At 42.6% G+C, this 27,527-nt stretch overlaps 1 protein-coding gene across 1 annotated transcript in view; it reads left to right on the forward strand.

Annotated features, from left to right (window-relative positions):
* cacna1c (calcium channel, voltage-dependent, L type, alpha 1C subunit) overlaps positions 1 to 27,527 on the forward strand; it is a gene marked incomplete at both ends in the record, with an annotated part of 341,751 nt that overhangs the window by 96,590 nt on the left and 217,634 nt on the right. The window contains 2 exons of the mRNA XM_080754433.1: positions 14,294 to 14,735; positions 27,162 to 27,267. Coding sequence (XP_080610559.1) covers positions 14,294 to 14,735; positions 27,162 to 27,267 — 548 coding nt within the window. The remainder of the gene's footprint in view (positions 1 to 14,293; positions 14,736 to 27,161; positions 27,268 to 27,527) is intronic.

A 27,527-nucleotide genomic window follows, 5' to 3' on the forward strand; every position in this document is an offset into this window, starting at 1 on the left:
TGTAGAAGAAGTGAAGCACACACAGCTTGTTGGGGATACAAACATGAACGCTGGGTTCTGATAGGCTCACCAAATCCAATGTGTTTTAATCATGCAGCAAACGAAAAGAAATGCAACTGCCCTGTGCGCAAAGCCCTGTACTTAAGTAAAAGTATCAATACTGCAATGTAGAAATACTCTGTTGTAAGTAAAAGTCCGGAATTCAAATTTTACTTCAGTAAAAGTACAAAAATACTGGCATCAAAATGTACTCAAAGTACCAAAAGTAGAAAGTAGTCGTTGTGCAGAATGTCCGAAATAGGGCTGAAGGGGTTAATGTATGTTCTGTAATAATAAATCAATCTACAAAGTAACCAGTAACTAAAGTTGTAAAATACATGTAGTGAAGTAAAAGAATAATATTTAGATCCGAGATGTAGTGGAGTAGAAGTAAAAGTATTCGAAATTGGAACTGCTCAAGTAAAGTACAGATACCTCAAAATGGTATTTAAGTACAGTACTTAAGTAAATGTACTTTCCTCCACTGAGTACTGTTACCTCTGTTCCACTCCAGAGGTTAAGGATACATAATCCCCAGGTTCATTTTTCTACAGCTTATAACACACTTCTTCACTTGAGCGCACGCACGTCGCGCATACTCTTTGCGCCACAGTCCATTTGATCTGGTTACTGACTGTCGTAGGTGATGGATGCAACAGAGAACACTGCAGAGCAGCAGAAGATAGGGACGTTTCCTCAACCATGGGGGTCCCTAAACCCTCGTTGACTGAACCTGTAGTGCAGGGTTCCCCAATAGGCGGCCCGCGGGCCATTTGCGGCCCGCGGGGGGCTACTGTCTGGCCCCCACCAACCCCAGTAATAATGGTGGTATAAGAGCAGCAACAACACTAGTATATCGTTGTTGTCGGGTGGAAACCTTGTATCTCGAAATGTATACGTTCTTTCGCAAAGTAAAGCCCTGCTTTATCATACAAGGCCGTCGCACAAAAGTAGTGAAAACAGCAGATCTATAAGCACACAACGCCTCGCGGTGCGAGGCGTTGTGTGCTTGTAGATCAGCTGTTTTCACTAGTTTAAATCATTTTTAAAATGATAAATGCAAAAGGAACGGCTTGGTACCCTAGACATGATTCAATGTTGTGGCCCTCGGCTTGGTACCCTAGACATAATTCAATGTTGTGGCCCTCGGCTTGGTACCCTAGACATAATTCAATGTTGTGGCCCTCGGCTTGGTACCCTAGACATGATTCAATGTTGTGGCCCTCGGCTTGGTACCCTAGACATGATTCAATGTTGTGGCCCTCGGCTTGGTACCCTAGACATGATTCAATGTTGTGGCCCTCGGCTTGGTACCCTAGACATGATTCAATGTTGTGGCCCTCGGCTTGGTACCCTAGACATGATTCAATGTTGTGGCCCTCGGCTTGGTACCCTAGACATGATTCAATGTTGTGGCCCTCGGCTTGGTACCCTAGACATAATTCAATGTTGTGGCCCTCGGCTTGGTACCCTAGACATGATTCAATGTTGTGGCCCTCGGCTTGGTACCCTAGACATGATTCAATGTTGTGGTCCTCGGCTTGGTACCCTAGACATGATTCAATGTTGTGGCCCTCGGCTTGGTACCCTAGACATGATTCAATGTTGTGGCCCTCGGCTTGGTACCCTAGACATAATTCAATGTTGTGGCCCTCGGCTTGGTACCCTAGACATGATTCAATGTTGTGGCCCTCGGCTTGGTACCCTAGACATGATTCAATGTTGTGGTCCTCGGCTTGGTACCCTAGACATGATTCAATGTTGTGGCCCTCGGCTTGGTACCCTAGACATGATTCAATGTTGTGGCCCTCGGCTTGGTACCCTAGACATAATTCAATGTTGTGGCCCTCGGCTTGGTACCCTAGACATGATTCAATGTTGTGGCCCTCGGCTTGGTACCCTAGACATGATTCAATGTTGTGGCCCTCGGCTTGGTACCCTAGACATGATTCAATGTTGTGGCCCTCGGCTTGGTACCCTAGACATGATTCAATGTTGTGGCCCTCAGCTTGGTACCCTAGACATGATTCAATGTTGTGGCCCTCAGCTTGGTACCCTAGACATGATTTGGTCCTTGGGGAAAACTAATTGGGGAACCCTGATGTAGTGGTTTAAAGCAGTGGTTCTCAACCTTTTCAGGCCCCCAAAATAATCATATTTTAACTGAGGACCCCCACACCCTGACGAGCACTAAGAGTTGAGGCATTACATTTTGTATGGTTCTGTTGTGAAAATAGCAGAGTTTGAGCATGTAGATCAGCTATTTTCACTATTTCTGCCTCTAATATTTGACAATTATGACCAATGTTTAATTTGTCATTTTAGAGGTATTAAAAAGTCCTTAAAGAAATGTGCAAGATACCCTCTATACCAGGGGTGGGCAATTATTTTTCCCAAGGGGCCAAACGAGAAATTGAAAATATTGTGGAGGCCCGCGCCAAAATGCTGAACTCAATTCTACATAATATACATTTTATTTCTATATAAAAAGCAGTAAATAGCATTGTACATACATATGTTATGATTAGGCAATGAAAAGGTGAGGTTGTCTTACAAAAAAAATTAAAAATATTCAGTCAAACATTTCAAAAGAAGGTTAGGCCTAAACAAAATGTGAAACATTTGTGACGCATTACATTTGTGATAATTTTCAGTCACACTGACCCCAAAACCAAACGCATTTTGAGTTTCATAAACTGTTGAGTGTTGAAACAAAGGTAAAATTAGAACATATGGTAATTTCTAAGTAACCTGTCAGGGGCCGGTCAGAGTCAGCCAAAGGGCCCCATGTGGCCCCCGGGCCGCATGTTGCCCAGCTCTGCTCTATACACTTAAAGGACTTTTTTTTTATTTTTACAACCAGTAAGACTCCACGGTCGCTTATCTCCACAAATAGGGCACAATTTTGTTTTTCCAAAATCTTCCTGATCCATGTTGATGACATGAGTGTAGACATGCTGTGTAGTGATTTTCGTGATTTTAGGGCAAAATCTGTAGGAGCAGTGTCCAAAAATGTGTTTTTAAAAATCGGCCTGAAGGTGGCGCTATATGGGACAGATTCATGGTGATGGGATGAGTGTAGACATACTGTGTAGCGATTTGCGTGATTTTGGGGCAAAAACTGTAGGAGCAGTGTCCAAAAATGTGTTTTAAAAATCGGCCTCATGGTGGCGCTAGAAGAGGGCCATGTGAGAAATGAGGGGTGGGGTGTCCGCGTTGCCTTGGCGGATGAATAGGTACCGGCCCCGGCTCTCCCGGACCCTCCTAGCCCGAGTTACGGCATTTTATGTGAGCTGCAGTGGAGGGGGTCCTCCACTGGGGGCGCCACCACTTTTGCATCCGTTCTGGAGCAGCAGGAGTCGGTGGTCCCCGGGAATTCCCCGTGAGCAGCCCCGTTGGGGTGGTCATTTGGTCATTTTTGCACATTTGGTCATTTTTTACATCTGGGGGTCCCCCAGGGACCTGGGGGTCCCTGGAGCTCCGGGGGTCCTTGGAGGTTGTAGTTTGGCAGCCAAGGAGCGTGTGTGCAAAATTTGCCATGGATCGGGGCAACGGTTGCGGAGATATGAGCAGGGCAATAGTGTGACGTGTGAGGTGTGACAGACAGACGGACAGACTGACTGACTGACGGACTGACTGACTGACGGACTGACTCACAGTTTGTGCAGGTTTTGATAGTAACTAAGGTCGCAACAAGGGTTCATCTTTTAGATTGTAATTAGAGAAAAGAAAATATGAGTGTTTTCATTTACTGCTTTCTATTGTTTTAGCAATTTTAGTATATTGATTTCAGTGGGTGGGGGCATACGTACAAGTGGATAAATATGTCTAAGTCACATCTGCCCATGAAAGATTGTGGTCTTGTGATCTTGGGAATGGGTTTATTTTGTCTAAAAATACATATTTACATATTTTGATTTGATTACATATTTTGTAATGCATTACATATTTTGCGTGCATGCCCCCAGGTTGGGGGCATGCAAATAAAAATCACTAAAACAATAGAAAGAAAAAAATGAAAACATTTTAACATTTTCCAGTCATTAGAAATGAAAACAAAACCCATGAAACCAAGTGTTTCTTTTGTTCCTTCCCCTCCAGTGTGAGTGTGAGTGTGCATGCACGCCCTCGCGTGTGTGTTTGTCTTTGTATTTGCGTGTGTGCGTGTGCGTGTGTGCGTGCCTGCGTGCGTTGCGTGCATCTATAGATGTACAGATTGAGACAGGATCAGGATATTACCATTGGCTGTAATCTGAACCAGACTGTAATCTGAACCAGACTGTAATCTGAACCAGACTGCAACAGAATAAGTCCTCTCCTCTTTCTCAGCTTCCAGAACCAGTGGTGGAAAGTAACTAAGTACATTTACTCAATTACATTTTTGAGGTATTTGTACTTTACTTGAGTAGGCCTATTTCCAAGTATTTTTCAATACTTATACTTTTACTCCCCTACATCTCAGAGACTAAAATGTTACTTTTACTCCACTACACAATTCTTTGAACACTTTAGTTACTCGTTACTAGTTACTAGTAGCTAGTTACTTTGTAGATTTAGATTATTATTACAAAACATTGACCACTTCAGCCCTGTATACATTTTGGATTTTTGGCCATTTGAAAAAAGCTCACGTGAGCTTGTAGATCTGCTATTTTCAAAAGATTTGTATTGAAAAATTCAAATGGGACATTCTGCACTGCATGCACCTAGTCTGCTCTTTTGTCTATAAATAGCTGATCTACAAGCTCACAACACGTCGCAGCTTGACGTGTTGTGATCTTGTCTATTTTCAGCTGATGTTCCCCTCAGATTATAGGGATGCCAATGTTCAAGTGGTTAATTTAAAATTAAGAAAAGGCTCCTATGACACAAAGAAGTTTTTCACCCGCACACAGCGCGGGCCGAAAAATACAGGTTTTTCACAGGAAATGATTCATTTTTAAAATCTGCGATTCCGGGGTCTGGTGACTCTCTCAATGGAGAGGCTTGCTCCGTTGAAAATCTGTACGGCAAATCAGCGTCGTTTTGACTCGATGACGTCGGGGCTTCTGAGCAGCGTGGGTGGGGTTTTCCAAGAACTCATGTCCAAATAACGCGGCGCCGGACTGTACCGCACATTGCCAAACATAAACAACCGCTGCATCGCCCGCCGCGGTAACATGCAATCGTATCGGTCTCGCTATGAAACGTCAGTAGCAGACATGTTTTACTGTTTTTGATTACTAGTTAGTTGCGCTTCATTTCTAGCCAGTTTGATTAGCAAGTAGCAACAGGTTAGCCAGCCACATAACAACACCAATAAGGGTCGCTTAACAACGACGTTATCTGTCATCTGTGATTGATCAGCTGGCGAACCAATCACAGAAGACTGCCACTTTGGCAACGCCCATCCCAGAAACGGCTGATGGGATTTCAGACTGAATAAATGGAAGTGAAACAAAATGAGAATTGAGTGTCAGGCTATGTACTCATGGCATTTGGTTCCCTTTTTCTTTTACACAGTTGGTTGTTGATCCTAGAAGAGGAACAGTTCTGTACAGAAGGACTTCTCCATGGGAAGGAGATCTCCTTTATATAGACTTCTGTTTCGTACGCTCAGTCATCTGACGAAGGTCAGACCGACCGGAATGTCACCGTAGTATTTGAACAATAAACAGTCCTATTTTTATAGGAGGGTGAGAGAGTCTTACTGCCAACTGATCCCAGATCAGAGCACAGGGGATCCAAACCTCCACGCCATCATCTTGTACAGGGCTCTCACAATGACATTTTACATGCTGATTAATTGTCACTCAGATTATTGCGATTAACGATTTACTTGTGTATTTGTCGTTGACAATTACATTTCTGTTGGGCTTTTAGGCTTTGAAGTTGCACATGGCAGTCATGACACATAACTTAAACATACAAAGAAATTACTGACATTGTTGACAATGTTTTACTTAAAAAAGAACATCTACAAGCTCACAACGCGTCGCATCGCGACACGTTGTGAGCTTGTTGACAGCCCTTATCTGAGAGAGAGATGAAGCAGAGACCCCCACTACATATTGTATAAAACTAGGTTGCAGATTACATTTCATACAGTAGTTAGCTTCATAGACTAGCAGTGTTGTGTGAATCCATGTTTTTAGTTAATTTCAGACATTTCACCACTGAAACCCTCAATGCTTTGTTTAAACTTTACCTTTGGCTCAATACTTGATCAGCTCTTTTTCCCCCCTACACCAAACCTCTTTGCCTGAAAATAGCCGGTCTACAAGCACACAACTCACTCTAGTACAGGGGTCTTCAACAGGGGGTCCTCAGAGTTACTACAGGGGGTCCTCCAAATCTTTGTGTGATTTCTTTTTCCTTTTTTATATTAACCACTTGAACCCTAGTGTCCTTATTCTGAGGACTTTAGCCGAAAATAGCAGATCTACATTTTTTTTTTTTTTTTTTTGTAGATCGGCTATTTTTGGCAAAGAGCTTTGGTGTAGAGGGGAAAAAGAGCAGACTAAGTTCAGAGTGAAAGGTCAAGTTTATTAAGTATTGGCGGTTCAAGTGGTTAAATATCAGAAAACACAAATTGACATCAATCCAAAATACACTGATGATTGTGCTGTCAAACGATGACACTATATGGAATCTATGAACAGGTTGTGGGGGGTCCCTGCTTCATCTCTCTCTCAACTAAGGGGTCCTTGGCCTGAAAACGTTGAAGACCCCTGCTGTATAGTAGATCTGCTATTTTCGGCTAATTTTGCCCTCAGAAATGTAACAGGGATCCTAGGGTTGGAGTGGTTTAAAATAAATCCATATCACACAAAGATTTGGCGTCCCCCCCTGTAGTAACTCCTGGACCCCCGCTGAAGACCCCTGGAATAGATATTCCAGGATCAGCTCTAGAATCCGTGGAGGCTGAGAAGAATGGCCTGTAATCTCCCTGCGCATGCTGCTTAATCCCCCGCCGCCCGTCTCTTAATCCATTCAGAACGGGTACACATTTTGTGTATCATTATTTTATGCTTTAACAATTGAAAAATAGCAGATATACAAGCTCACAACGCGGCACCGAGTGCCGCGCTGCGAGCTTGTAGATCTGCTATTTTTGAAAAATCTTGAAAATTAGAATTTTGACCCGATTCTATAAGTGTCTTTTGAATCCTTCTAAGATTTTTAGAAAAAACAATGTTTCTATGTCAGCAATCTGGCCAGCCATTGTCAAAGAAAAGGTCCTTTTCACTTAACTGGAGCTCAGCTAGTCTGTTCTTGAGAGACTACTATGTCAGTGGTTCTCAAACGTTTTCATGTGAAGGACCCCCAAAATGATATGTATTTGGCCACGGACCCCCATCTCAAAATATTTAGTTCCAGGGACCACCCAGAAGCAAAATTAGTTAACAAAAAATTAGTTAACAAACGTTCGCTTTGAAAATACCTATATTCAAAGATTTGCACACATTTTCACGACTTTTTCAAAAATAGCAGATCTACAAGCTCGCAGCGCGGCCCTTGGTGCCGCGCTGTGAGCTTGTATATCTGCTATTTTTCACTGGTTAAAGCATTCAATCATTTCTAGGCCTAAATGGGTTAAAACTCACACTCACTTAGTCTTGTTTTTGCAATTATTCTGGGCTGCTGGAAGCACGACACTCTAATCTCACCAAGATTATTGTAATTCTGCAAATCTGTCATCTCTCTCTTTTTCTTTTTAAATCCTCTCTCCTTTCCTCGCGCCCCGGAAAGGTTTTGCGTGTCACTTTGTGAGCGTTTGTTTTTCTACAGCATTTCTTATCGACTCCTGGATTCCGTCCAGGAACACGTGGATGAGTCCAAATGGCATCTGTCCGTTTAGTGAATGACTTGAGACAAACATCATGTTGTGTGGTTATTTCTGTCCGTTTAGTGAAAGACTTGAGACAAACCTCATGTTGTGTGGTTATTTCTGTCCGTTTAGTGAAAGACTTGAGACAAACCTCATGTTGTGTGGTTATTTCTGTCCGTTTAGTGAAAGACTTGAGACAAACCTCATGTTGTGTGGTTATTTCATCTGTCCGTTTAGTGAAAGACTTGAGACAAACCTCATGTTGTGTGGTTATTTCATCTGTCCGTTTAGTGAAAGACTTGAGACAAACCTCATGTTGTGTGGTTATTTCTGTCCGATTAGTGAAAGACTTGAGACAAACCTCATGTCGTGTGGTTATTTCATCTGTCCGTTTAGTGAAAGACTTGAGACAAACCTCATGTTGTGTGGTTATTTCTGTCCGATTAGTGAAAGACTTGAGACAAACCTCATGTTGTGTGGTTATTTCTGTCCGATTAGTGAAAGACTTGAGACAAACCTCATGTTGTGTTGTTATTTCATCTGTCCGTTTAGTGAAAGACTTGAGACAAACCTCATGTTGTGTGGTTATTTCTGTCCGTTTAGTGAAAGACTTGAGACAAACCTCATGTTGTGTGGTTATTTCTGTCCGTTTAGTGAAAGACTTGAGACAAACCTCATGTTGTGAGGTTATTTCTGTCCGTTTAGTGAAAGACTTGAGACGAACCTCATGTTGTGTTGTTATTTCATCTGTCCGTTTAGTGAAAGACTTGAGACAAACCTCATGTTGTGTTGTTATTTCATCTGTCCGTTTAGTGAAAGACTTGAGACGAACCTCATGTTGTGTTGTTATTTCATCTGTCCGTTTAGTGAAAGACTTGAGACAAACCTCATGTTGTGTTGTTATTTCTGTCCGTTTAGTGAAAGACTTGAGACAAACCTCATGTTGTGAGGTTATTTCTGTCCGTTTAGTGAAAGACTTGAGACGAACCTCATGTTGTGGTTATTTCATCTGTCCGATTAGTGAATGACTTGAGACAAACCTCATGTTGTGTGGTTATTTCTGTCCGATTAGTGAAAGACTTGAGACAAACCTCATGTTGTGAGGTTATTTCTGTCCGTTTAGTGAAAGACTTGAGACAAACCTCATGTTGTGTGGTTATTTCTGTCCGTTTAGTGAAAGACTTGAGACGAACCTCATGTTGTGTGGTTATTTCTGTCCGTTTAGTGAAAGACTTGAGACAAACCTCATGTTGTGAGGTTATTTCTGTCCGTTTAGTGAAAGACTTGAGACAAACCTCATGTTGTGTGGTTATTTCTGTCCGATTAGTGAAAGACTTGAGACGAACCTCATGTTGTGTGGTTATTTCTGTCCGTTTAGTGAAAGACTTGAGACAAACCTCATGTTGTGTGGTTATTTCTGTCCGTTTAGTGAAAGACTTGAGACGAACCTCATGTTGTGTGGTTATTTCTGTCCGTTTAGTGAAAGACTTGAGACAAACCTCATGTTGTGAGGTTATTTCTGTCCGTTTAGTGAAAGACTTGAGACAAACCTCATGTTGTGTTGTTATTTCTGTCCGTTTAGTGAAAGACTTGAGACGAACCTCATGTTGTGTGGTTATTTCTGTCCGTTTAGTGAAAGACTTGAGACAAACCTCATGTTGTGTGGTTATTTCTGTCCGTTTAGTGAAAGACTTGAGACAAACCTCATGTTGTGTGGTTATTTCTGTCCGTTTAGTGAAAGACTTGAGACAAACCTCATGTTGTGTGGTTATTTCTGTCCGTTTAGTGAAAGACTTGAGACAAACCTCATGTTGTGAGGTTATTTCTGTCCGTTTAGTGAAAGACTTGAGACAAACCTCATGTTGTGTGGTTATTTCTGTCCGTTTAGTGAAAGACTTGAGACGAACCTCATGTTGTGTGGTTATTTCTGTCCGTTTAGTGAAAGACTTGAGACAAACCTCATGTTGTGAGGTTATTTCTGTCCGATTAGTGAAAGACTTGAGACAAACATCATGTTGTGTTGTTATTTCTGTCCGTTTAGTGAAAGACTTGAGACAAACCTCATGTCGTGTGGTTATTTCTGTCCGTTTAGTGAAAGACTTGAGACAAACCTCATGTTGTGTGGTTATTTCATCTGTCCGATTAGTGAAAGACTTGAGACAAACCTCATGTTGTGTGGTTATTTCTGTCCGTTTAGTGAAAGACTTGAGACAAACCTCATGTTGTGTGGTTATTTCATCTGTCCGATTAGTGAAAGACTTGAGACAAACCTCATGTTGTGTGGTTATTTCATCTGTCCGTTTAGTGAAAGACTTGAGACAAACCTCATGTCGTGAGGTTATTTCTGTCCGTTTAGTGAAAGACTTGAGACAAACCTCATGTCGTGTTGTTATTTCTGTCTGATTAGTGAAAGACTTGAGACAAACCTCATGTTGTGTGGTTATTTCTGTCCGTTTAGTGAAAGACTTGAGACAAACCTCATGTTGTGAGGTTATTTCTGTCCGTTTAGTGAAAGACTTGAGACAAACCTCATGTTGTGTGGTTATTTCTGTCCGTTTAGTGAAAGACTTGAGACAAACCTCATGTTGTAGGTTATTTCATCTGTCCGATTAGTGAAAGACTTGAGACAAACCTCATGTTGTGTGGTTATTTCTTTGCAGCTGATATGTAACGTGTAATGAGAAGTGTAGAGATGTATGTACTGAAGCCTTGATGTGTTATTATTTTAGGCAGGAACATTCACGTCAAGCAGATTTAACCATTTATTGCATAAATGGAATACAGTTAATCTTGGCGTTTGAAGGGCTCCGCGTTCGGAGATGCTCCCTGAATTTTGTGCAGGCTTTTGTGAGCATGCTAAGCAAAATCCGGGAACGCATAACAATACCCCCCCCCCCCCCCCCCCCCCATAGGGATACAATAGCAAAATAATAACATGTAACATAGTCAAATCACAGTATTGAGCTTAACAACATTGACATGAACTTAGTCAAAATCACAGTATTGAGCTTAACAACATTGACATGAAACTTAGTCAAGATCACAGTACTTGCTTAACCACATTGACATGTAACTTAATCAGACAATCACAAGTATTTGAGCCTAGCCAGACTGATCGTGCAAAGGTGGATGCTGGGGTGGAGGAGGAAGCAAGCAGCAAATTATTCCGAAGCTCCGGAACCAAGCATTGGTAGAGAAAGCAAGCTCTATTTAAAGGAGCCTTCCCTACTGATTGAGAGCTTTGATTGGAGTATGGCAGTCATGTGACATAATGACCAGCAGATATGTTAATGAGGTATGAGAACAGAGCTGACTGACATCTGACTACAGCAGCGACTTGACTCCCATGTCCTGCATAAACTAACACTGCGCTTCATTTGCTGATCACTGCCAAGCATTTACCGCACTCCGCAGTGCAAGATTGAAAACACAATCATAGAAATGGAACACACCATATGAATGACAATGACTCTGGAGAATGAGCTATTTCTCCTTTTGTAAAATGACTCAGTGTAGCCCTACTTTTTTCATAGTCAAACATAAAACAGCACACAAAAAAAAAGTTTTAATTCGGTACATGATTTAGGCATCACGCCTCTGGCTTCCTGTCTGGCCAAAGGCCCTCATCTCTATCACAGGCTGTGTGCTCCCTTTGGTGTGTGTGTGTGTGTGTGTAGTGTTTGGACAACAAGGTGATTGTGTAATTGACATCAGACTTGAATGTGTAGAGATTTGAATATTTGAGTGTTGTAGGTTGATTGATGCTTTGAGATTTTACGTGAGAAGTGTGTGCAACAACTGTAACATTGTGTGTAGTGTTTGGACAACAAGGTGATGTGTAATAGACCATATTCACACGCGTGGCCATCTTGGATCACATGACTTCCTGGGATAGCAGCCTGCATTACAAACCATTGTGAACAATGGAGCGATGGTCCCAAAATATGAAAAATGGATTAATAGAAGGGCTACAGTAACTGGATTGATTACATCCATGGTAATGATATTTAATGTATGCAACCTTACTGTGTACCAAGACTTGCTATATGTGCAGTGCTTGCTCCACTATCATATTAACTATTTGTTGTTAGATTGCTCCTGATTAATATGCAAAAAATCACAATACAGTAATATTAACTATATGATGGCAGAGCAAGCAGATACTGTAGCAAGTCTTTGTACAGAGTAACACTGCAACCTAACAACCATGAATATTGTGGATGTACCCTTCTATTTAATCCTTTTGGGGATGTTGATGTTGTCAATTGTCATCTGCCCATTTCTCAATTTGGTCAAAAGAAATTGGTTGAACAGAACTCATATTTTGGGACCATCGCTCCATTGTTTACAATGGTTTGTAAAGCAGGCTGCTATCCCAGGAAGTCATGTGATCCAAGATGGCCGCGGTGTGAATATGGTCTATTCTATTGACATCAGAGTAAGCAGAGTCTAATGCAGATACATGTACATACATACATAGATACAGATAAGGGAGTGTGAAGTAGTGCCAAATGGGGTAGGTGACACCCTTTCTAGTTTCTTTTCCTTTCCTTTCTTTTTCTTACTTCTCTGTAACTTTGTAAATAACCTTATACTGCTGTGCTGCCTCTGGGCAACTGATTTTCCCCCTTGGGATAATAAAGGTATCTATCTATCTATCTATCTATCTATCTATCTATCTATCTATCTAGATACATGAAGTGAAGGTTGTGCAAATTGTGCATTTTCTTTCATTTTTAGGTGTTAACAATCGTATAAAACGGTAAGCGTTCCGTGAAGCTTGGCCAATGCTGGTCCTGGCTGTTATTGTAATTGTATAACAGACATGAAGTCCACATCCCAGCTCTGGCCCCTTTTCCAGCGGGGTTGTACCGGTTCAGTTCTTTAACCCTGCCTAATATTGAACCAGTTCCGACTGTTTCCACTGAAAATGAATTGGTTCAGAACCCTAAAAGTTGGTTCAGAACTGGAACCAAAAAGAATTCCGCCAAGGTTTTAGGAATCTAGAATGGAACCAGTTCTAGAACCAAAGATCTTTGTGTGGAAAAGGGGCCTCAGTGTGATAAAACCGGACCCGGAAACGGTTCCGAATGTGATGGAACCGATTCCCGGTTCCTTGCATGTTTTGGATCTGCTTCCTTCGGTTCCACGGTGCGAGGCGTTGTATGCTTGTAGATCTGCTTTTTTTTTTTTTTTTTTTTTATGCCTTTATTTATAGGACAGTAGACTGACAGGAAATGAGGGGAGAGACGGGGAGTGACACACGGCAAAGGTCGTCTGGATCGGGAATCGAACCGGCGCCGCTGCTAGACAACCATGCCTATGTGGCAATGAATGCCTAAGTGGCATGCGCCTGGACCAGTAGGCCAGCGGGCTCCCCTAGATCTGCTATTTTCACTAGTCTTGTGCAACAGTCTTGTATGGTGAAGCAGGGCTTTATTTTGCGAAAAAAATCAAACCTCGGTTCGAAGTGAAGCGGTGAATTTTTATTCTATGTGTTCTAGAGCTATGAAATCTGTGTTCTAGATCTATATATTCTGTGTTCTAGATCTATACTTTCTATGTGCTTTAGTTCTATATTTTTATGAATTCTGAATTCTGAATGATTTTATCTGGAGGGCCAAATTGTCATGTGAAGCTTGACCAATCCTCACATCGGGACGCACCAGACGGAACAAAGCCACTTCTTGGAAGCGGTTTTCACCGCTTCAAAAAAAGTTAAAAACATACAAATTTGAAACTTGGAGATACAAGGTTTCTGCCCGACAGTGACGAAATGCAACGGTTTGGTTTTGCCGTTCCCCCTCCTCATCCATTGACTCCAATGTTGTTTTTGACAGCAAATTTTGATTTAGTTTTAGTCATAATTTAGTCACCTGAAAAGTATTCGTTTTAGTCAAATTTTTGTCGACTAAATATCATAAGATTTTATGGCGACTAAATCTACAGTTGATTTAGTCAACTAAAATGTATTTTGGCAGGCCTTGATGGCATTCTAATGACTGATTTTACACTTGATTGCGTGCTGAAAATAGACGATCTACAAGCTCACGACGCGTCGCAGCGCAACACGTTGTGAGCTTGTAGATCTGCTATTTTCTTGATTTCTTGATTTCTTGTAGATCTGCTATTTTATTGAGCTTGCAGATCTGCTATTTTCAGCACGCAACATCTGAGAGCAACCAAACATAAAATGACTCTCTTCTCCACTAGTCCCTCCCTAATGTTTTAGTCTAGTTTTTATTTTGTTGACGAAATTGTCAATAATTTAGTCCTAGTTTTAGTCATCACAGCTTAGTTTTTATTTCGTTTTATTTAGTTTTTATTTAGTTTTCGTCAGTGAAAAAAACGCAGTCGACACACATTTTTCGTCAGAGTTATAGTCGACGAAATCAACACTGATTGACTCTCCTCTCCTCTCCTCTCTCCTCTCTTCTCCCTCAGGCTCCGACTACTCCCCTCCCCCGCCGCTGCCTCCCCCGCTGCCCCCTCCCAACCTGACCAATGACCACGGAGGAGGGGTGGGCCTCGGGGTGGTGGGCGGCGCCGTGGTGGGCCTGGCGGCCGAGCACGTGCCCACGCCCGGCGCGGCCCTGAGCTGGCAAGCGGCCATCGACGCGGCGCGCCAGGCCAAGATGATGGGCACCATGGGGGCGGCGGGAGGCTCCACCTCCTCGGGGCTGGCGCTGGGATCCGGAGGAGGGGGCGGTGGCGGCGGGGGCGGGCCCATCTCCACGGCCAGCTCCACCCAGAGGAAGAGGCAGCACTACGCCACCAAGCCCAAGAAGCAGACCACCACGGCCGCCACGCGGCCGCCCCGCGCCCTGCTCTGTCTCACCCTGAAGAACCCCATCAGGAGAGCCTGCATCAACATCGTGGAGTGGAAGTATCCTTTCTGCTTACCGCGGTTCAGGGTTCCCACGGTCATGAAATTCCTGGAAATATTTTGAAATTAGAAAAATATTTTTCAGTACCGGAAAAGTTTGGGAATTGATCAAGGGTCCTGGAAGGTCCTGGAAAGAATAGCTATGCATTGTCTTTGGTTATTGATTTTGTTAATACCTCTGAAATGACAAATTAAACATGGGCCAAATTGTCAAATATTAGAGGCAGAAATTGTGAAAATAGCAGATCTAGATCTGCTATTTTCACAATAGAACCCTGTTATACAAAATTCCTCTACTCTTAGTGCTCGTCAGGGTGCCGGGTCCCCAGTTCAAATATGATTATTTCGGGGGTCACAGCCTGAAAAGGTTGAGAACCACTGGCATACACTACCTGTCTTTGGGCATTGTGCATAGGAGTAAGCGACTTGATATTGTGAATTATTGTTATATAGTCCTTTTTACTTACAGTTTACAGTTTAGGCATTTAGCAGACGCTTTTAATCCAAAGCGACTTACAATAAGCAGATAAAACATCACAATAATAAACAAGATAATATGTCAGTACATCAACAGCAATATAACAAATGCAAATGAATAGGCTATCTATCTAGAAAAAAACAATATAATCAGTAAAGGGAAAAAAAAGGTTTCTAAAAACCTAAAAAACACAAATGCTAGCTTCCTGTATGGTCATTGAGTGTTTCAGTAGTGCTATGGGTTTAGGTGGAGTCTGAAAAGGTGAGTCTTCAGTCCACGGCGAAAGCTAGCGAGTGAGTCTGTTGTTCTAAGAGCGACAGGGAGTTTATTCCACAGCTTGGGGGCCAGGAGGGCAAACTGTCTCGGACGAGTGGATTTTTGTCCTGGGTTTTTAGCGAGGGTTCTGTCAGCATCCCTGTGTTGGCTGATCTACGTGAACGGGTGGGGGTGTAGGGGTTGATCAGGTTTTGGAGGTATACCTTTGGCTGCTTTGAAGGTCAGCATCAGTGTTTTGTATTCGGTTCCTCTCCTCTCCTCTCTCCTCTCCTCTCCTCTCCTCTCCTCTCCTCTCCTCTCCTCTCCTCATTTGAGCATTTTGTGGAGATTTATTCTTTCTTATAGAGCATCGCAGCGGAAGTGGTTTCCAAGCCATCCAGGATGGCAGTGAATCATGACCATAAAACTTGTGTTTCTATGAAAAGAACATTTTGAAAATCGCTAAACAAAGGGTATTTATTAAATGTAGTATATCAAATAATGTAATATTAAAATATGTTTTCACATAGGATCAAAGGTTGCATGGTCATGATGCAACCTGGATGGCTTGGTTCGAGGCTTAACATAATTGTTATAAATAAGTTGTAAAAGTCTATGGCGAAAATGAATGGGAAATATTAAGTGGCACCAGGAAACCACTTCCGCTGCAACTCTCTATTACATAGGCCAGTGGTTCTCAACCTTTTCAGGCCGACGAGCACAAGAGTTGAGGCATTACAGTTTGTACATTGTTCTATTGTGAAAATAGCAGATCTACATGCTCACAACGCCTTAAGGTGTTGTGAGCATGTAGATCGCTATTTTCACCATTTCTGTCTCTTCTATTTGACAATTTGGCCAATGTTTAATTTTGTCATTTTAGAGGTATTAAAAAGTCCTTAAAATTGCCACTTTAGAAATGTGCATAAACCCTGGTTTACACTTTAACTTTATGTTGGTTTGTTTACTGTTGAGTGAGAAAACAATGTTGCACATTAAGTTAATCATCTGGGGGGCCCCTCCAACATAATTTGGGGCCCCCCCTGGGGGTCCTGAGCCACAGGTTGAGAACCACTGAGATAAATGGCGAGACATCTTTCTCACCATTCTCCCCCCCCCCCCCGACCCCCCCCCAATCTTCCCATGTCGTTTTTTAGCCCCGCAAGCAGCGGATGCATTAATCGTTCAGTGATAAAATATACTCCCCCCAAATGAATTCTGTCACAATTAATACTTTTTAATTTCCTTTTTTTTTAACCTTAATTAAGGCTGGTCGGTTCAAACCACGTGGTCTGGTTGGTTATGAGGCCGGCATTGGCCTCTAGGGCAGGGGTTTTCAAAGTGGGTGACGGGGCACCCTGGGGTGCCGTGGCGGCAGTCCAGGGGTGCCGTGAGATCATTTGATGAGTTCTAACCAAAATGGCTATTATCTCAACGTCTTCCTCGCAACATAATCACTAAAATATCGTCACTGTCGGGCAGAAACCTCTGTCGCACAAAACTAGTGAAAACAGCTGATCTACAAGCACACAACGCCTCGCACCGCGAGGCGTTGTTTGTTTCTTCCTTTTCTTGCCTTTCTTTCTTTCCTCTCTTTTCTCATCTGTTCTCCTGTTAATCTTCCTCCTCTGTTCCTCGTCCTCTCTGGGGAGAGAGAGAGAGAGACAGAGAGAGAGAGAGACAGAGAGAGAGAGAGACAGAGACAGAGACAGAGAGAGAGAGAGAGAGAGAGAGAGAGAGGGAGAGGAGAGAGAGAGAGAGAGAGAGAGGGAGAGAGAGAGACAGAGACAGAGACAGAGAGAGAGAGAGAGAGAGAGACAGAGACAGAGACAGAGAGAGAGAGAGAGAGAGAGGGAGGGGGGGGGGGGGGGGAGAGGGAGAGAGAGGGAGAGAGGGGGGGGGGCAGAAGAAGGAGGCTAACGATCGGTGCTGGAGGAGCATAGAAATGAGCGGGAGGTGAAAGGAGGAGGTGTCAGGGTTGTCGTGATCGTGAAATGTTATTGCCGATCATGTCGTACAAATGATTGCGATTAACAATTTAATTGTGTTTTTTTTTTTGGGGGGGGGCGTTGAACATTGCACAGAGAGCAGATATGATGAGTAATTCAAGACACGACTGATCATGACTGGTACCAATAATCAAAAATAAATTATGCACTGTGGCCAAAATATATATATTTTTTATACCCATTAAGACCTGAGGCCATTTCTACAAATGCCTTCTATATGATTTTTTTCAACGGATGAATTCATATAATGGAAGCAATTCTGATGATATGGCAGAATAATTGCAATAATCGCAATAATAAGCGTATGCGCGCATTTATTGGTGTAGTCCGGCCGTAATTTGTCGTCTTCTTGTAAAGTAATGCCAGATGTTTAACAATAATTTGAGTCTTGAGAGCGTAAACATACAAGGTTTCCACCTTGTATGACAGCAACAGTACTGTAACTACTGTAGCGCCTAAATAGGCAACAAGTGCAGACACAATGAAATGAGAAGTGTGCATGTTTTATGTACTGTGTAGCTACCGTATTGTGTACAGTATGTGAGCGATTGTGTGAATGTGTCTGTGAATTATTCTCTCTGTGTGTGTGTGTGCGCGTGTGTGTGTGTGTGTGTGTGTGTGTGTGTGTGTGTGTGTGTGTGTGTGTGTGTGTGTGTGTGTGTGTGTGTGTGTGTGTGTGTGTGTGTGTGTGTGTGTGTGTGTGTGTGTGTGTGTGTGTGTGTGTGTGTGTGTGTGTGCGTGCGTGCGTGCGTGCGTGCGTGCGTGAGATGGCAGCCTCAAAATCTCCTTCCCCTGTTACTATGACAACAGTACCGGCTCGCAACAGGTCGATGGGGCTTGCACAAAGCACACACACACACACACACACACACACACACACACACACACACACACACCACACACACACACACACACACACACAGGGACGGACTGGGACTAAAATTCAGCCCTGGCATCTTGGCCAGACCAGCCCCCACAACCAACACGCGCGAAGATACTCTACCGGTCGAGGGCGGCACATATAAATACACAAGTGTTTAATACCACAACTTTTACAGACAACAAACTACACAACTACACAATCCATAAATTGTATAAGTTAGCATACAGTTCTCACCACCAAACAGCGGAGTATGAACATGATTGCCAGATGGCCAGCCCGCCCCTGCACACACACACACACACACACACACACACACACACACACACACACACACACACACACACACACACACACACACACACACACACACACACACACACACACACACACACACAAGTGCAATAATAGTATTTAAAGGAGAATACCTCTCATTTACAACATTGAACTACTGTATGTAATTAATATAGCCTACCATAGAGTTGTTGTGTGGAAATAAGAAAAAAAGTCCCCCCCCTTCTGTGTTGCCCAGAACCGGAGGATTGATTGTGGGTCACAACGCGTCACGATGCGACGCGTTGTGAGCTTGTAGATCGGCTATTTCCAATGGCCACAGTATAGAATAGGGCTAAGGTGGTTTATGTATGTTTGTTAGTTTCCAAATAATTGTAGTGGAGTAAAAGTACAATATTGGGATCCGAGATGTAGTGGAGTAGAAGTAATTGGAAGTTGGAAAACACTCTAGTAATGTACAGATACCTCAAAAGTCTACTTACTGTAAGTACAGTACTTAAAGCTATACTGTGTAAGTTGCTCAACTAGTGGTCAGAGCTGTATAGCAAACCGCGGTTGCGTCCGCGTCTTTCGGCCGTTTTTCGCCGCGGACCGGGCCTCTCGCCACCGCGTCCGCCTGCAGCTCGCCGAGATCTATCTTTAGAGGGGTCCCTGGTTCCTGTGCGTTCAGGCATTCCGGAGAAACGGACTCCTTCACCCGAGAATAAGTTGTTGTTATGTTGAGGCAAGCTACTTCCTGAGAAGTCAGCAATATGCGCCTGTGATTGGCCGGTAGTGTACCATGTGTTTATGATCGGCGATATGATTGGCCAACGTATACACATGATGCAGATGACGTCATTTTGCCGCGAAATTCTCCCCCCCTCACGGCTCATAGAAAACATATAAAGAGAAGGCTTTAGAAGCTGAAATTAACGGAGTGGGGGTTCTAAAACTTTAGCGATTTAACAGTTAGGACAATTTTAAGATTTGTTTTATAAAAAAAAGTTACATGGTATAACTTTAAGTAAATGTATTTAGTTACTTTACACCACTGAGAATCAGTCTGTAATGCCAACACAAACACAGACACACACATAAAACCAGTTGGTCTTTGATGTTGTCGTATGAGACATATCGTTGTTGTCGGGTGGAAACCTTGTAACCGTTTGTTTTGTATTTATCATTTTAGAAATGATTTAAACTAGCCGATCTACAAGCACACGAGGCGTTGAGTGCTTGTATATCTGCTATTTTCACTATTTTTGTGCGACACTTTTGTTGATGAAGTAGGGCTTAATTTACTAAGAACATACAAATGTGAAACTTGGAGATACAATTATAAAATACTATTTTCAAACATTTTGTACTTTTACACACTACACTTTCTTACTTTTACTCAAGTACATTTTGAATTACAGACTTTTACTTGTAACAGAGTACTATAGAGTACTATACATTGCAGTATTGATACTTTTTACTCAAGTAAAAAAAATTGAGTACTTTTTCCACCACTGGTGTCACGGCCTGGCCAGGTTGAGCCCCCCGGGGCGACTAGACCACCTAGACCACCTAGACCACCTAGACCACCTAGACCCACCCTGCCAGGGGTAAAAACATGATCCAACTCTCTCAGACGGAGATGTTTACTACGCCTCACCCCTGGGGCTTTTGTGGCCAAACCACAATCCAAACAGAAACAAAATGGCCACCCAACCACTGACAGCACTAACATGAAGATGGGTGATTTATATTTCCCATGTGAGGCTATAATCATCTACTGTAGAACATGAACAGAACAGAACAGAACATGTGAGCCTATAATGATCATCTGGATGGAACAGAAGCTTGTCGTTCTGCATGGCTTGGAGCCTGATTTATACGCTGTTGTACCAGTATATATTATATTATACACATCGGTCTTTATAAGGAGATAATAGCACTCTAAACACAAAAACTAACTTTTAACAGAATACATCTACATCTGTCCAATATAGACGAGGTAGACTCAATGTTAATTTCGTCGACTAAAACTATGATAAAAAATGTTTGTCGACTGCGTTTTTTTGACTGACGAAAACTAAATAAAAACTAATCAAAAACTAAGCTGTGGTGGTAAATATATAAATATATTGACAATTTCGTCAACAAAATAAAAACTAGACTAAAACGTTAGGGAGGGACTAGTGGAGAAGAGAGTACCGTAATTTTGGTTGCTCTCAGGTGTCGCAGCGCGACGCGTTGTGAGCTTGTAGATCGGCTATTTTCAGCACACAACCATGTGTAAAATGGGGGGACAGGGCGTTCTCAGTGGCCGCCCCCACCCTCTGGAACGAACTCCCTAAATGCGTCAGAGACGCCCCCTCCCTCCCCTCCTTCAAAACCGCTCTGAAAACTCACCTATTCAAAACTGCCTTCCCCAGCTGATCTCGGACCATACTTTTGTTTTTATTGTTTTCTACTGTATCTTATCCTAGTTTTTTTTCCCTAATAAAGTTGTTGTTTTTATCTGCCGCACACACACGCACACACAAACAATTAGTATTGTAAAGCGACTTTGAGTACTAAGAAAAGCGCTATGTAAATCACAGCTATTATTATTATTATTATTATTATTAAAATCAGTCATTACGATGCCATCAAGGCCTGCCAAAATACATTTTAGTCGACTAAATCAACTGTAATTAGTCGACTAAAATCGTATGCTATTTAGTCGACAAAAATTACACTAAACTAATACTTTTCAGGTTACTAAATTATGACTAAAACTAAATGACATTTTATTCAAAAGACTAACTAAACTAAATCAAAATTTGCTGTCAAAAACAACACTGATTAGACTACAGTGAACTGCAGTGAACGTTAAGATTTACCCGGGAATTTCCACTAACATCACTATGCTAAAAAAAGAAAAAGTTTACTTGTTAGGGACGTGCTGGGCCCCTGATTCAGCCCGGGAAAAAGAGTTGGAGAGGCCCTCGTTGCGCGCTATAGAGAGAGATCTCTCTCTATAGCGCTGCTGCTACTCAAAGATTTGCCATTTCAGATCATGACAAGTGACAAGCCAGTGGGCCAATTACATGAGTTATAGTTCGTCGTTGTCGGGTGGAAACCTTGTATGTCCAAAACCGTTTGTTTTGTCATTTAAAAAATTAATTAAACTAGTGAAAACAGCAGATCGCGGTGCGAGGCGTTGTGTGCTTGTAGATCTGCTGTTTTCACTACTTTTGTGCGACGGCCTTGTATGATGAAGAATGTACAAATAGTGAAACTTGGAGATACGAGGTTTCTGCCCGACAGTCACGATTTACTTTGTTGGCCGTCCGACATTTTATTTTTAATTTTATCCTAACGGCCGGCCTGGACCGGCCGGGAATGAACCGGCCGTTCGGGAGTTGTTCCGCTTTTCCCAATGGCCAGCACGTCCCTGCTAGGATCATTACAGCTAAGCTAACTAACAAACTAACAACCTAATCTCAAATAAACGTGGTGGGGGGGGAGAAGTAACCGCAGCAGGCTACAGCAAACTATCCTGAACATCCCCAAATAGGCAGCCTAAGTTAAACAAAGCTTAGCCTGCGTTTCGAATCGCTGTGTGCTTAAAATAAAGATCCTAAACTAACCTAAACAAAACTAATCTGAACTAAAGCCAAAAGACCAACTGTAGCCTTGTGCTGTTATGCTAATATAAGATAAGCTAAACCAAGGCTGGGCGAGACTAAAGTATTGTGAGAGTAAACACTGGACACATGTAGCTAGGATATATCCAAATGGGGGGGGGGGGGGGGGGGGGGGGGGGAAGAAAGAAAGAAAGAAAGAAAGAAAGAAAGAAAAGAGCAAGTGTATAGACAGTGAAAACAACAGAACAGAGAGAGGAGGAAGGTGACAACAGTGGTTATTGAGTTGATGCAAACCAGACCTCCTCTTGTTCTAATCCACTCTCTCTCTCTCTCTCTCTCTCTCTCTCTCTCTCTCTCTCTCTCTCTCTCTCAGTGGCGTCAGTTCAGAAAAAGCTATGGTATGGCAACATGACTGGTGTCTTGCACGCACACCAGTCATGTTGCCATACCTTAGCAACAGGCATGATACATTTATTTTAAGAAGTACATTCTATTTTTTTCCCCCAAAATGTCTATGGTTTCTTGGGCTGGATATGGCAGTCTGGAACAGTTGTTCACAATAATGAATTGCACCTGTGCAGCTGACCTGCGGAACCTGGGAATATACCATTCTGTCAAGATGGGGAGAATAATAGTGTGGAGAATATAATTATAATACCTTGTTAAATTTTGTATTTGTAATCATTTTAATGTAATTTAAAGTTATACCATGTAACTTTTTTTATAAAACAAATCTTAAAATTGTCCTAACTGTTAAAATCGCTAAAGTTTTAGAACCCCCACTCCGTTAATTTCAGCTTCTAAAGCCTTCTCTTTATATGTTTTCTATGAGCCGTGAGGGGGGGAGAATTTCGCGGCAAAATGACGTCATCTGCATCATGTGTATACGTTGGCCAATCATATCGCCGATCATAAACACATGGTACACTACCGGCCAATCACAGCGCATCTTGCTGACTTCTCAGGAAGTAGCTTGCCTCAACATAACAACAACATACTCGGGTGTAGGAGTCCGTTTTTCCGGGAATGCCTGAACGCACAGGAACCAGGGACCCCTCTAAAGATAGATCTCGGCGAGGTGGAGGCAGACGTGGGCCGAAGACGCGGACGCGACCGCGGTTTGCTATACAGCTCTGACCACTAGTTGAGCAACTTACACAGTATAGCTTTAACAACATAACCAGCACAGATAGACAAAGAGACATTCATGGATTTATATTTTAAAGTAACTTGTATTCTCCCCCCTGGACCCAGGTATGGCAGCTGCATACCCCTACCATACCCAATTGAGACCCCTGCTCTCTCTCTCTCTCTCTCTCTCTCTCTCTCTCTCTCTCTCTCTCTCTCTCTCTCTCCCACTCGAAGGCCAAAAATAATGAGGTCGCGCCCTCTTAAGGACCGGCCCAAATAAAAACTATTCTCTCTCTCTCTCTCTCTCTCTCTCTCTCTCTCTCTCTCTCTCTCTCTCTCTCTCTCTCTCTCTCTCATCTCTCTCTCTATCTCTCTCTCTCTCTCTCTCTCTCTCTCTCTCTCTCTCTCTATCTCTCTCTCTCTACACACACATCCCGTTCACTCACGCGACAGGCCCTGCTTCTGTCTGCAGCCATATAAGGACATACACCGTCTCTCTCGTCCTCTCTCTCTCTCTCACACACACACACACACACACACACACACACACACACACACACACACACACACACACACACACACACACACACACACACACAGTGTCCCAAAATAATGTTTCACTGTTTATCATTAAGCAAACTTAGAAGCTTTTATCCCTAGTTATATACACTGCATGTGTGTGTGTGTGTGTGTGTGTGTGTGTGTGTGTGTGTGTGTGTGTGTGTGTGTGTGTGTGTGTGTGTGTGTGTGTGTGTGTGTGTGTGTGTGTGTCGTGTGTGTGCGTGCGTGCGTGCGTGCGTGCGTGCGTGCGTGCGTGCGTGCGTGCGTGCGTGCGTGCGTGCGTGCGTGCGTGCGTGCGTGCGTGCGTGCGTGCGTGCGTGCGTGCGTGCGTGCGTGCGTGCGTGCGTGCGTGCGGGTGCGGTGCGTGCGTGGTGCGGTGCGTGCGTGCGTAGGATATTATAGACATATATATAGGGCATATAGGGCATTACATTTTAGTTTGTTGTTCTTCTCTATTAATATATAATAGGTCGGATTCATGTTAATTTGTATTTTCAGATATTTACAGTTTTTTTTTTCTATTGCTAAGACACGTTTTTCAAAACTGTACTTTTTTCCAAAACTGCACACACAAAACTCCAAACATCGCACATAAATGCTAAACCCTGGCATCCCTTTGCAAAACAACTCTTTGCCATCAAATCTCTTAGGCCGCGCTCACACATGTGCGTCACGCATCATCATCTTATCATCTGAGAATGGCCACTGGGGGGCCGTACTAATGCATTGTCAATGGAAGGTTGTTTGGTTTTTTTGTCGTTTGCCGTGTCTCTAGCTCAACCGCAGCCTGTACGCTCTTGAAGAGACACGGCAACGACAAAACACCAAACAACCTTGCATTGAGAATGCATTAGTACGGCGCCCCCAGTGGCCATTCTCAGACGATAAGATGATGATGCGTGACGCAGATGTCTGTACGGCGCCTTAACATGTTCACAAAATGGAACTTGTGTTTTCATTTGGTAAACACAGCCATATTTTCACATGACACACACATACCATCCATTGAATAAACACAACTAAGCTTTTGGCTGAACACTACCAAGCATGTACAGAACACTGAACACTACCAAGCATGTACACAACACTGAACACTACCAAGCATGTACAGAACACTGAACACTACCAAGCATGTACACAACACTGAACACTACCAAGCATGTACAGAACACTGAACACTACCAAGCATGTACACAACACTACCAAGCATGTACAGAACACTGAACACTACCAAGCATGTACAGAACACTGAAGAGCTAAATTGAAAACACAATTATAGAAATGGAACCAGAGCCATTTCTGGGCCCATGGGGGCCCAAGCATGATTCTGCTATGGGGCGAAAAAATAATAGGCCTAATATTTTTTTATCATTTTTTAATCCATTTTATAATGGAATATATATATATATATATATAAAATATATATAAATGAATAAATAAAAAACGACAGGCAACTTATTTTTGCTATGTTTGATTTGTTCTTTTCTTATTTAAATAAAAACATTTAAACTTCCCCATGGGGTGCTGGAACACCTGCAGCACCCCTAGTTCCCACGCTGTGGCAGAGTCCTGCACAGTGGCCACTGTGCCAAATTCACTTTCACTTTCAGCGGTGTGGCGATGCGCGGAAGCAAAGAAAGTCACCACAGTTTGATTTGATCATTGCTTAGTCAATTATGAAGGGATTTTCCTTTGCGATTCGCTAATCGCGATGTGAAATCATTGCGATTTCGGTTTGAAAACGATTAACCATGCAGCACTAGTTCTTTTCTGCTGAGGAGGGGGGCGGTGGGGGCCTTTTTGGTCGGCGGGGGCCTTACGCAGTCTGCGTAGTCTGCGTATACGGCCCGCCGGCGCTGAATGGAACACACCATATGAATGACAATGACTGGAGTATGAGCTATTTCTCCTAGTCATAAACATAAAACTATTTCTCCTAGTCATAAACATAAAACTATTTCTCCTAGTCATAAACATAAAACTATTTCTCCTAGTCATAAACATAAAACTATTTCTCCTAGTCATAAACATAAAACAATGACTGGAGTATGAGCTATTTCTCCTAGTCATAAACATAAAACTATTTCTCCTAGTCATAAACATAAAACTATTTCTCCTAGTCATAAACATAAAACAATGACTGGAGTATGAGCTATTTCTCCTAGTCATAAACATAAAACAATGACTGGAGTATGAGCTATTTCTCCTAGTCATAAACATAAAACTATTTCTCCTAGTCATAAACATAAAACTATTTCTCCTAGTCATAAACATAAAACAATGACTGGAGTATGAGCTATTTTCTCCTAGTCATAAACATAAAACAATGACTGGAGTATGAGCTATTTCTCCTAGTCATAAACATAAAACAATGACTGGAGTATGAGCTATTTCTCCTAGTCATAAACATAAAACAATGACTGGAGTATGAGCTATTTCTCCTAGTCATAAACATAAAACAATGACTGGAGTATGAGCTATTTCTCCTACTCATAAACATAAAACAGCACACAAATATGCATCCAAAAAGTTTTATTGATTTACAGGAGATTTAGGCATCATGCACAAAATACAAACAAGTATTTTGAAAATAAATCTAAATACTTGGTCTAATACTGACCAGGATACCATCACCAAGATACTATCCTGGTGACAATATCCTGGTATTTCAAATATTCTTTTTGCATTTTGTGCCTATCTCTGCTGCCGGTTCCTGTCTGCACGTTCAGTTGTGCAACAACTGAACATTGTGTGTGTAGTGTTTAGACAACAGTGATGTGTAATTGACATCAGACCTGAAAGTGTAGAGATTTGAGTAGTTGTGTGTTGTAGGTTGATACTTTGAGATTTTACGTGAGAAGTGTGTGCAAACCTGAAAAGTGTGTGTTGTGTTTTGACAACAAGGTGATGTGAAATTTACATCAGACTGTAAAGAAGGAAAGTCAGAGTCTAATATGATAAGGAAATCTAAAGTAGTAACACATTGAGTCAATGCCAATACTTTTGTACTTTTACTCAAGTAAAACTTTGAACACAGACCAAGTATTTTCGTATTGTGGTCTTGCTACTTTTACTTAGGTAAAACATTTGATTACTCTGTCTGTACTGTCTGTACTGTCTGTACTGTATGTACTGTCTGTGTCCTGTCCTGTACTGTCTGTACTGTCTGTACTGTCTGTCTGTGCCAGTGCATTGTGTGTTCCTTAACCCTGGTGTCAGACCGTTCGAGATCATCATCCTGATGACCATCTTCGCCAACTGCGTGGCCTTAGCCGTCTACATCCCCTTCCCCGAGGACGACTCCAACGCCACCAACTCCAACCTGGTGAGTCCACCGCACCGCACGGGGGCCGGCCTTTACACACGCCACGCCCCTCAGCGGCACGCACTGATACCTGGTTGGTCGATGACGTGTTGACGCATTGGCAGTGGGTTCTCAAAGGGTTTTTTTCGCGGCAAGGACCCTTGGATTGGAATGGGTAGTAGCAGGGTTCCCACGGTCATGAAATTCCTGGAAATATTTTGAAATTAGAAATATATCTTTCCAGTACTGGAAAAGTTTTGGAATTGATCAAGGGTCCTGGA

Source organism: Nannobrachium achirus (genome assembly GCF_963921795.1).
Source record: "Nannobrachium achirus genome assembly, chromosome: 23".
Classification (NCBI taxonomy): domain Eukaryota; kingdom Metazoa; phylum Chordata; class Actinopteri; order Myctophiformes; family Myctophidae; genus Nannobrachium; species Nannobrachium achirus.